The sequence below is a fragment of the Mustelus asterias genome, chromosome 3 (assembly GCF_964213995.1).
Source record: "Mustelus asterias chromosome 3, sMusAst1.hap1.1, whole genome shotgun sequence".
NCBI lineage: Eukaryota > Metazoa > Chordata > Chondrichthyes > Carcharhiniformes > Triakidae > Mustelus > Mustelus asterias.
Window position 1 is genome coordinate 34,142,654 of NC_135803.1, and position 12,267 is coordinate 34,154,920.

Consider the following 12,267-nt stretch of genomic DNA (forward strand, 5'->3'; position numbering starts at 1 on the left):
TTCAGATTCCAGCATCCGCTGTAATTTGCTTTTACCAATCGGCCTGTACTGTTTTAACTTTCCTTGGATCAGGTATGGGAGAGCTGACCTCACCACAGAAGTCGCAGCCTGATGACAATATTTGGGAATGTGCACCATTTTAACTGTGGATTGATGAGCTGGCCCACAACTAAAGCAGGCGGCAAGCAATATTGTGGACTCGACAGACAGGAAAGCTGGGAAGAATGTGTAATGGCAGGGTTTTCTGAAATTGGCCGCTTCATACTCCTGCCAATGTCAAACATTCTGCCCGAAGAATAACTGTTGCCTGGGGTACTGTAGTCAAGTACTTTGGCCCCATTCAAGAGGCAGTTGGATATTGGGAAGTGGAGACCAGCAGCTTTTCCATCATCAGACCACTTTCACCAACACGGCTCAAATGACTTTCCTTTCATCTTTTGGCTTCATTAATCCCATACGCTCACATCAGTTAGGCTATATCTTCAGCCATGCTCCAGTTTTACTCAGACAACAATCCAGTCTTCTCACCAGGTTTAACTTCAATGTTCTAGGGCATATTGTATGAACTTTCCATCCTGTGAGATAATTTGTGCTTTTGGGAGCACAGACTGGGAATTCAGATGGAAGGATGGTGCATTCATCTTAATGGATGGAAAATTATATAGAGCCCACATTCTTCATACGCACTCCTGGAAAACATTTGCTGCTTAAATCTACATGCCACGTGTACAGTTTTCTGAGGTCTACCCAGAAATTTGTCCACAGTAACTATGCCCAAAAATTCTCTCTAGCTTAAATAGGCACATCAAGGCTTTAAAACAAACAGAATCAATCATTTACAGTTATGTGCCCTGCCTAGGGCTCAATATAAACATGGAACCTGTCTACTGGTGGCCTTAAAAACACACTTCAGTTTCAAAATTGTCCAGAGACACAGTCAGATGATAAGGGTATTTCGGTACATAGAGAATTTTAATGGAAAACAGCCAAGAAAGGAACTGCACATAAGCTTTTGTCTCTGACATACAAGAACACCAAGTGCGGTGCTATAAAGGAGCACTGGATGATTCAGCAGCAAAACCTCACCTGAAGAATATGTAATAAATGTATCTGCATTGAGGTATGTTGACTCAAGAACAGCTTCTTCCCTGCTGCCATCAGACTTTTGAATGGACCTATCTTATATTAAGTTGATTTTTCTGTACACCCTAGCCATGACTGTATCACTATATTCTGCACCCTCTCCTTTCTTTCTCCCCTATGTACTCTATGAAGGGTATGCTTTGTCTGTATAGCATGCAAGAAACATTACTTTTCACTGCATCCCAATACATGTGACAATAATAAGTCAAATCAAATTAGTTGGTTATATGAAAATGAATCAGATAAAACTTCAACTGTTCTCGAAATACAGTTCAGCGATTTTTTGTAAAAGGTAAAATGGAAGAAAATCTTGGAACCATGTAGGTTAAAGGGCAATGTAATCGAAATACCTTTAAAAAGAGTCATTTCTGTGTGGCTAATGCTCTCACTATGCTTAAAAATAAGGCAACTAAATGGTGGATAGTCACATTGTTAACACCCATCCTGATTTCCGGGTGAATCTGCATCCTGGTGACTGAATTTCCCATCGTACACAGGTGGGTGCCTCATAAAAAGATGCAGATGCAGGTCAAGTGATGCAATCGCACCTTCATCACCTTTTTGCTCTCGGTCTGGTGACTACAGTCAGCTTTGGCTTCTACCCACCAACTAACAAGTCAGCAGGAGGCCATCACCAGTGATAATGAAACAAATCCTCAGCTGTCAGATAAAGTTGTTTGGAACGTTTGGACACAACGTCCTGACAGGAGCGTGTGGGTTTTGCTGCCCGAGCTATCTGAAATGTTGATTAATAGCTGTGTTAGCTTCTGGACCTGCACTGCCTTTCGCTTCACAGTGGTGCTTCTTTTTGACGCTGACACTAAATCCACCGCTCCGTTCAGTTGCAGCAGAGCCTGCCTTGCCTAATTACCCGCTCCCAAATTGGTGGACGACTATTGGGTTACACATTTTCTGTTGGCAGCTTAACAACTGCCTCTTAATGGTGGCCAGCCACTCAAATTGATCGAGTCCCAGTACTCTTGCCCACTTCATCAGAATAATGTGCACACACTAAAATCAGCCTAATTATTTTCATCTTCCATGTTCCTCTGGGAATTAATTACACCTTCACGGCAGATATGAAGGGAAGCTGGCATTTAAAAATTAATATTTGTGATGTGGGCATTGCTGGCAAGGCCGTATTCATTGCTCATCCCTAATTGCCCTTGGGCAGGTGGTGGTGAGCTATTTATTTAACTGCTGGAGAATGCGCAGTGTAGGTAGTGCTGTTAGCAATGGAATTCCAGCTTTTTGACCCAAGCAGTGAAGGAATGGTGATACAGTTCCAGGTCAGAATGGTGTGCAACTTGGGTGGGGAACCTACAGGTGATGGTGTTTCCATATGCCTGCTGCCCCTGTTCTTCTAGGTGGTAGAAGTTGCAGGCTTAGAATGTGCTGTTATAGAAGTCTTGATGAGTTGCTATAGTCTATCTTGTAGATAGTACACACTGCTGTCACTGTGCATCAGTGGTGGTGGGAGTGAACGTTTAAGGCAGTGGATGGGGTGTGAATAAAGTGAGCTGCTTTGTCCTGGATGGTGCTGAGCGTCTTCAGTGTTGTTGGAACTGCACTCATCCTGATGAGTGGTAGGTATTTCATCACACAAACTTATTTGTGCCTTGTAGATAGTGGAAAAGCTTTGGGGAGTCAGATGGTGAGTTACGGAATTCCCAGCATCTGACCTGCTATTTTAGACACAGTATCTATATGACTGGTCCAGTTGTTTCTGGTCAATGGTGATGCTCAGGATGTTGATGGTGCAGGATTCAGCGATGGTATTCCCATTGAATGTCAAGGAGAGGTGGTTAGATTCTGTCTTGCTGGAGATGGTTATTTCTGAGCACTAAATTGCCATCCCAAGCCTGAGTCTTATCCAGATCTTGTTGCACATGGACCCAGACTGTTTTGGAGGAATTGTGAATTATGCTGGATTCTGCAATCTTCAGCACCATTTATGACTGCTCAGATACGAGAATTAGAGTATCAATGCAGTGCAGGAGGAGGTCATTCGGCCCATCAAGCCTGCACTGACAACAATCCCACCCAGGCCCTATCCCTGTAATCCCACGTATTTACCACATTAATCGCCCTGACACGAAGGGACAATTTAGCATGGCCAATCATCCTAACCTGCACAACTTTGGACTGAGAGAGGAAACCAGAGCACCCAGAGGAAACCCATGCAGACTCGAGGAGAATGTGCAAACTCTACACAGACAGTGTGGCACCTGATTCCAGAATTGAACTCGGGTCCCTAGCGCTGTGAGGCAGCAAAGCTAACCACTGTGTCACTGTGCCGCCCCCATATACTGTATGGTATGGCTGCTGAAATGAATGTACAGTGCTTCACAGAGAAGCTCATTCAAAGAACAAAGAAAATTACAGCACAGGAACAGGCCCTTCGGCCCTCCAAGCCCGCAGCGACCATGCTGCCTGACTGAACTAAAACCCCTACCCTTTCGGGGACCATATCCCTCTATTCCCATCCTATCCATGTATTTGTCCAGACGCCCCTTAAAACTCACTATCATATCTGCTTCCACTACCTCCCCCAGCAGCGAGTTCCAGGCACCCAGTACCCTCTGTGTAAAAAAACTTGCCTTGTCCATCTCCTTTAAACCTTGCCCCTTAAACCTATGCCCCCTAGTAATTGACTCTTCCACCCTGGGAAAAAGCTGCTGACTATCCATTCTGTCCATGCCCCTCATAATCTTGTAGACTTCTAACAGGTCCCCCTCAACCTCCAGTGAGAACAAACCAAGTTTCTCCAACCTCTCCTCATAGCTAATGCCCTCCATACCAGGCAACATCCTGGTAAATCTTTCCTGTAAATCTTTTCGTTAGAGATGTTTTATTTAGATTATAAATTGCAGTAATTATATCCTTTAAAATGTATCTTGGCAGAAAGAGATTCCAAATAAACATTTCTGGACAAAGTAAAAGGCAAAAGTAGTTTGAAATACAGAAAGGAATATACATTCAGTAAAAAGCAGTTATTATATTTATCATATTTATTTGATCAAGTAACAGCAAGAGGTAACAGACCTATCGCCAGCTTAAATAAGTTAGGAATTTGTAGTCAGCGTGCTGCTTGTTAGCACAGATGTAGGTCTTCATAATAGTCAGAGCTACCAATTATAATGCAGTGAGATGACGGCTGGAATTCTCTGACTGTTCACGCCGGTAGGATCTTCCTATCCCGCTGATGGTGCACCCCCAATGCGGGTTTCCCGGCAGGGTGGGGTGGATTCAATTGGAAATCCCAATGCCAGCGGCAGGACTAGAAGATCCCAACACTAGGAACATATTGCGGGGAGGTGAGAGAACCCCCACCCCCGCCAACAAGTTAAAGAACCATGGACCACCAATGGTGACTGAAATAAAGGAGGATTGTACATCCTATTGATCAGAGTTAAAGAAAGGCCATGTGGAAACATAGCTAAGATAAAGGAAGTTCCAAAATGATAAGTTAAAGAGATAATTGATAAAGCTAGGGATCAAAGAAAAGGAAAATTGCAATTGGATTTCTCACACATTTTACATACTTAAAAAAATATTTCTAAAGAATCCAAAATGTAAATAGCTCACCAATAACAAAGACTGGCATGAAGGCCCCACATGGTACAGGAATAGTTGTGGCGAGTGCAGACATCCAGAACTGAAAGAAATAAATGGTTTAATTGCAATTAGAAAGAGAGAAAAGGTCTTCTCGGAAAACAAGACAAGTAAAGTTATCTAAATGAATAAATAAATCTAATTCCACTGTAGTCAGACGATGTAATAGAATTATAATTCACAGACACATTCATCAGCTTAAATGACAGGAATCTGTTGTTCCATCGGCAGGTAGGTAAAACAAAGCACAAACATCGAAATAAAACTCTCATTATGTGGTCAATGCTTTCGGTGAATAGCTATGCAAATTAATGAACGGGTTACGTTGCCACCCTACAGTTCATAATTAAAACTTTCCATAGCATCCGCTAGCATGTGGTAAATGTACTGGGTGGGATGTTCTGTGCAATCCGCCGTGTGTTTCCTGGCAACCGACACAGCCCATCATTGGCTGGCGGTGGGATGTTCTGGTCCTGTTGTTGTCACCGGGGTTTCCTGTTGAATGCAGCTCTCAATGCCAGGAAACCCGTGATGGGGTGCGCCACTGACAGGACTGGAAGAGCCCGCTCGTGTGAACAGCCGGAAAGTTCCGGCTACTGTGTTTTTGAAAAAGAAAGTAAGACTCAAATAGAATCTATCATGAGAGTCTACTATAAAATGTTACTGATAACACTTCTGTCAACCAACAAGCCTACACAGACAGGTCAGAGACCCAACCTGATAGGTTTGGCAATGTTGTTGACTTCTATTTGGCCTCAAAAGAGCAGGACTAATGTTTTTCAATAGTATGACAAAGCAAGCTGTGACTATATTTATTAACGTATCAATCACACAAAATTACAGAACGTAATGTGGGAATGGAGTTGGTGACATGATACGTGCTCCATTAAATATTCAATAATTTAGGGCCGATCCAAACCACCAATCTAAAGATTAGTTCTGTTTTGATTGGCACATTTATAGAAACATATTTCTAAATTGTCATAGCTCTTCTTCATGGCCTTCAACAGGGCAAAAATACACTTAAAAAAAACAAATGGGATGGCACCAGGTTACATCATTTATCAGCAGCTTTTCTCAGCCTTGACACAAGTAACTTATTCTAATGATTCATCACTACCCAACGTACGGTTTCTTTTACCATTACATCCTTAGGTGTTTGTTTTTAATAATAGTCTACTCCTCTTAACTCAATGTTACACGCTTCAAAAATCTGGCAAATCTTTTTTTTTGCACTGTGTTCCCACTTTGCCATGTTCGTTATTAAATTCGTTGGTTCAAATGATGCAAATTTATTACTACTACAATGAATAATCAGAAGTAGATTTCTTCCTCAAAGTTTTACAAATGTTGTGTTGCTTAGTGCTGTGAGAAATTGGTAAAGGCACTGATTTCTTAGTACAAGTATAGTCCAGAGATCTGCATTTATGACTCCAGCTTGCTCTATTCACATCAGTGATTGTCAGAAATTGAAATAAGATAGCGACAAAAAGGCTCCAGGGTGATAAAGACAATTTAGTTTTTGCTTCTGCCCCTGTAAAGCTCCTTGGGATATTTTTATATACAAAACAAGAACAAGGAGAATATAAATGGCACCTTTAACATAGCAAAATGTCCTAAGGTACTTCACAGGATCATTATCAAATAACATTTAACACGGAGAAACAAGATGAAAATATTATGGTTAATGACTCTAAAGGGTTAGGCATCTTAAAATGACAAGAGAGGGAGAGAGAGACAAACAGATTTCCCAAGGGAATTCCAGCATTTAGGGCCATGGCAACTAAAGGCATAGCCATCGAGAGTGGCAGATTATGATCAGGGATGCGCAAAGGTGTTAAACAAATGCAAGTTATTGTTGATGTTGAGTGATACAAAGATAGGCACTTAGAAAAGATGGGGAAGTCAGCAAGAATTAGCAGAAACAAAAGCATAATTTACCAGTGGGCTAGTGAAAGGCATTAGAATAGAATCATAATCCACACCACATTAATAGGAGACAGGAGGAAGAAAATGCAGTTCAGCCCATCCAGCTTCCCTCTCATTTAGCTCAGTATTTAACATGTCCTTTTCCCAGGCAGTACAGATCATTATCCACAAAGGACAAATTCTGGCAGCAAGGTGTTGGAAATGGTTGACTGGATTAGGTTAAATGCAATTCTAAAATAAAAATGGAGCAAAAATGATGGCATGTAGAGAGGTGAGGAGTTGTAAAAATTGTGACGGTTGCCTTTATCAAGAGCAACCTGTCAGAGTCCCAGATAGAGGCTGATGGCTACTGAAATTGATCTTAAATTATTTCATATTCAGCTGAACTGGTCTGGACAATTTATATTCATCGGCTTATTACATAACACAACAGTTATCATGGCTTAACATTTTATTAAGACAAAGTGTTTAGTGAATCTCACTGTCTTTTGGATAATATATGCTGATTTATTAATGAATTAATTAAGTGAATAATGCCTTCAGAAACAGATAAGCTAAAACAAATCCAGTGGCACCCCACAGAATCCATTAATTCGTCACTGTACATGTTTAATTCTCGCACTGGTTTTTCATCAAAAAGTTAATTGAGGTCACTTCAGATTAAACTGTTCTGACATGCTGTATCCGAGGTGTAGTGTTCTCCCTCTTGATTTTCAGTAAATGTCTCAAAATGTCTTCTTTTGTGGTTAATAGTATGAGCTAACTGAACAAATAAAACACTTACAAACTGATGAATGAAATAAGGCAAACAGCTCAACTATAAATTCCATTTTCTCTTCTTGAAGCGGCACGGTAGCACAGTGGTTAGCACTGCTGCTTCACAGCTCCAGGGACCTGGGTTCGAATCCCAGCTCGGGTCACTGTCTGTGTGGAGTTTGCACATTCTCCCTGTGTCTGCGTGGGTTTCCTCCGAGTGCTCCGGTTTCCTCCCACAGTCCAAAGATGTGCGGGCTTGGTTGATTGGCCATTCTAAATTGCCCCTTAGTGTCCCAGGGTGCATAGGTTAGAGGGATAAGTGGGTAAATATATGGGGATAGGGCCTGGGTGGGATTGTGGTTGGTGCAGACTCGATGGGCCGAATGACCTCTTTCTGCACTGTAGGATTCTATGATTGAATTTGAAGTTTATTTATTAGTCACAAGTAAGGCTTACATTAACACTGTAATGAAGTTACTTAGTCACCGGCGCCTGTTCGAGTCAATGCACCTAACCGGCACATCTTTCAGATTGTGGGAGGAAACCAGAGCACCCAGAGGAAACCCACGCAGACATGGGGAGAACGTGCAAACTCCACACAGACAGTGACCCAAGCCGGGAATTGAACCCGGGTCCCTTATGCTGTGAGGCAGCAGTGCTAACAACTATGCCACCCCTTCTTGTATTCTTAGCACACTTGCCACTCTTTGGGTAAAGGAGTTTCTCCTGAGTTCACATTGGATTGGTTAGTGACTATCCTATACTTAGAGTCTAGTTGTGCTCAGATTTCCCCACACCTATCCAAGCAAAGCCTTTCACAATCTTAAAAACTTCTATTACCCCTGAGGGTCACCCCTCAGCCACCTTTTTTTCTTTATTCAATCTTTCCTAATATCTACAACCTCTGTGTTCTGGTATCATCTTTTTTGCACGTTCACCAGTGCCTCTAAATCCTGTTTATAATGAGACCGGAATTGTATAAGTGTAGTTGGATCAAGGTTCCACATGAGTTTTGCCCGAGTTCCCTACTTCTGAATTTTATCTCTCTTGAGTTGAAGTCAATTCTTTGTTTGCTTCATTTGTGGCCTCATTAACCTGCTTCCCTACTCTTAGTGATGTATTTATCTGGGTCCTGTTACAATCTCCCCAGAGATCAATAACTTTCAAAAACATGGTTGAATACCAGTGACTGAAACGATCACACGGCAAGGTTTCAGGTTTTAAGACTTTTACTGTAATAAACAAGCTAAAAGCAATACTATTCTTGTAGTTAGCTTGTATGTGAAACTACAGAAAAAAACCCCCATGTGACTTTCAACATGATTAACAATCCCGCACCACTGTTATACTTCACTCCGTCCCTTAAATGGGTACTTTATTCCCCTAGACACAGTCCAAAGCTATTCTCCACTCCCAATGACCTATTTTCTTTCCCCGCCAGGTAACTTCTAATCATAGACTTTCATATTCTGATTCCCCCCCCCACTAGGTAAAACTAGGGAAAACTTCCAGCTTCGCTTAAATCTTCATGAATTTAGTCTCCTCAATCTGAGCATGAGCTCCCATTGCCTTCTGCATTGTGAATAACATACAGCATTTTCTCTGCTTTAGCTGAACTGGCTGCTTCTATCTCTTTCTGCTTGTTTAGACCATAAGACCATAAGACATAGGAGCAGAATTAGGCCACTCAGCCCATCGCGTCTGCTCCGCCATTCAATCATGGCTGATATTTTTCTCATCCCCATTCTCCTGCCTTTTCCCCATAACCCCTGATCCCCTTATTAATCAAGAACCTGTCTATCTCTGCCTTGAAGGCACTCAATGACCTGGCCTCCACAGTCTTCTGCGGCAAAGAGTTCCACAGATTCACCACTCTCTGGCTGAAGAAATTCCTCCTCATCTCAGTTTTAAAGGGTCATCCCTTTAGTCTGAGGTTTTGCCCCCTGGTTCTAGTTTTTCCTACTAGTGGAAACATCCCCTCCACATCCACGCTATCCAGGCCTCGCAGTATCATGTAAGTTTCAATAAGATCCCTCCTCATCCTTCTAAACTCCAATGAGTACAGACCCAGAGTCCTCAACCATTCCTCTTTCTCTCTTCCCCTCTGATTCCTGCAGACTCTCTTGTCTCTGTGAGGTTCAGGATTCTCTTCGAAAAACCCTGTAACCCAGTACTACAGCGGCTTGCTATGGACTCTTCCCCTTTCAAAACCTGTTTTCATGGCAACATGAATCACATTGGCCTTGTATCCAGGTAGAACTGCTAATTAGCTATCCTCTAGACTCTCAACTCCATTCTAGCTTAAATAAACTAAATAGATAGTTTAATGTATGACCATTTATAAAACCTGACTAATTATTTAGTGCAGCGGGCCGGGAGATTCTTGCATTGGCCAATTTGCGGGGTTCACGCATGCGTTCTCACCATGATAGCGTCTCCCAATGCCGGATTTCTGGCGGTGTCAGCTCCCCACCGGAAATCGGTGGGAAGGCGCAGAAATCATTAAATAGCTATTTGGGGCTCATTTAAATGAGATTAGCAGGCCCGGGACTGAAATCCCAGCAATTGAGCTGGCCGGCAGTGCGGCGCTGACAGAGCGGCGCATGTGCAGGGCGGGCCTGTCCAGTGGGAATAGGTCCCACCCCCTAGTTTTTTATGATATTCATACTCATGGCCTCTGCAGTGCACAGAGTGTGGGAGATTCTTCTCTGAACTCCCACTGAAAAAACCAGCATGAATTACTCCAGTTTTCATGCGAGTTCGACACTTTGAACATTTTTGGGAGAATTTTGGCCTAACAGTCTACCCACAGTCAACACAATTGGTGGTTACCATTGTCTAGAGGTGTGTGAATATCTTGCATCTTCTTGCTAATAAATTAACTCAGCCTGCCTTTAAACTTTAACAACTAAGCTACAACTAAATTGTCAGGCAGAATCCAAAGATCACATGATCCCCCTTCTTTCCATCATTTTACCTTTAATAAGACATAACAATATAACTGTATTTGTAACAGTCCCTGGATCCCTTTGCCCCATCTCCCCTGTAAAAGATCCATGACATTATTTCAAAAAGCAGAGGAGTTATCCTTGGGGTTCTGGCCAACATTCTCCTCAGTCTTCTAAGATGGCGCCAGAGCGTGACAACTTCTTGCGAGGTATGCCCAGCAAACCGTCTTATTTTGTCTTTTACTCTTGTTCTGTGCTTTTAAAGCTCTATTCTAATTCTTTTAAACTCTGCAACCCTGCTGCCAACAGACTTTTGAATGGACCTACCTTATATTAAGTTGATCTTTCTCTACACCTTAGCTATGACTGTAACACTACATTCTGCGCCCTGTCCTTTCCTTCTCTACGTACGGCATGTTTTGTCTCAATAGCGCAAGAAACAATACTTTTCACTGTATACTAACACACGTGACAATAATAAATCAAATCAAGTGCAGGTCATCAGCTTCATTATCAAATTGCTGTTTATGGGAGCTTCCTCTGCACAAATGGGCTATTGCGTTTCCAACATTAATATTCATTCATTAGCTGTAAAGCACTTTGATACATCTAGGGAAATGCAAGACTTTGCTTTTGATTTATATTGAGATTTGTTTGCCATTTGAGTGACCAGTCTATAAGTTTACAACTGCAAGCTCTGATTCTGTCGCAGCCCCTTGTACAAAACCAATGACTTACAATGAGTTAATTAGGTTGTAGAAACAGATCCTTGGATAACCGTACAATTCTGACCCTTGCAAGTTGTTGCCAATGCTACCAAATGCATCAATGTGATACTATTTCAATATTAAATGTTTAATGTCTGAGCGGTTAGGCTGTTTATCGCACTTTTACAAATTGTGAGACAGTCGATAAAGGCTCACAGAGATATGTAATTATTCATCTAGAAGACTATTTGGAGACGATCATCTGACAACACGTTACCTTCAATTTGTGGATTGTACAAGCATCCACATATGTTAAAGCAGTAGCTGGTGTTAAGAAAGGCAAATAATTTCTCGATGCATGAACATGCATTGAAGCTTTGATCTCTATTTTGACAGAAGATCATGTTCACAAGGTTGCTACAAAGTATATCAAATACACTGATTACCACACTAAGGTCACAATATGTATTCCACTCACAATGGGTATTTCTGAAAGAACTTAAAGCCTGGTCAGAATTCTAGCCGGCTCATTGAGGAGAAGGCTGGCAACGGCTTGGAAGACACTGCAGAGGAATTTGTCACGATCATGGTGCTAGTGCCCCACCTCTGGGTTGGCCAATCAATCAGAACGTGATCATGACCCACATCTGACTGTTACAGCCAACTTGTTTAAAAGCAGCATGGCAGGCATTATCAGCGTATTCTCAGACCAATACATTGAGGAACCAACCAGAGGAAAGGCTATTCTACACTGGTACTGCACAACGAGAAAGGATTAATTAACAATCTTGTCGTGCAGGATTCCTTGGGGAAGAGTGACCATTATATGATAAAATTCTTCATCAAGATGGAGAGTGAAGTAGTTGAATCCAAAGCTAGGGTGATGAATCTTAATAAAGGGAAATATGAGGAAATGAAGCTCAAATTGGCAAGGCTAGATTGGGGAACCTTGCTGAAGGGGTTGATGGTGGATACGCAATGGTTCATATTTAAAGAACATGTGCATGAATTACAACAATTATTCATTCCTGTCTGACACAAAATAAAAGAAGAGAAGGTGGCTTACAAAAGAAATTAGGGATAATATTAAATCTAAAGAAGAAAAATATAAAATTGCAGAAAAAGCAGCAAACCTGAGGACTGGGAACATTTTAGAATTTAGCAAAAGA

General features: G+C 41.9%; 1 protein-coding gene across 2 annotated transcripts in view; it reads right to left on the reverse strand.

Moving 5' to 3' along the window:
* Positions 1 to 12,267, reverse strand: part of LOC144489456 (chloride channel protein 2-like) — a 563,382-nt gene that overhangs the window by 116,221 nt on the left and 434,894 nt on the right. For both annotated transcript variants that reach the window (XM_078207326.1, XM_078207318.1), the window contains exon 13: positions 4,732 to 4,801. In XM_078207326.1, coding sequence (XP_078063452.1) covers positions 4,732 to 4,801 — 70 coding nt within the window. The remainder of the gene's footprint in view (positions 1 to 4,731; positions 4,802 to 12,267) is intronic.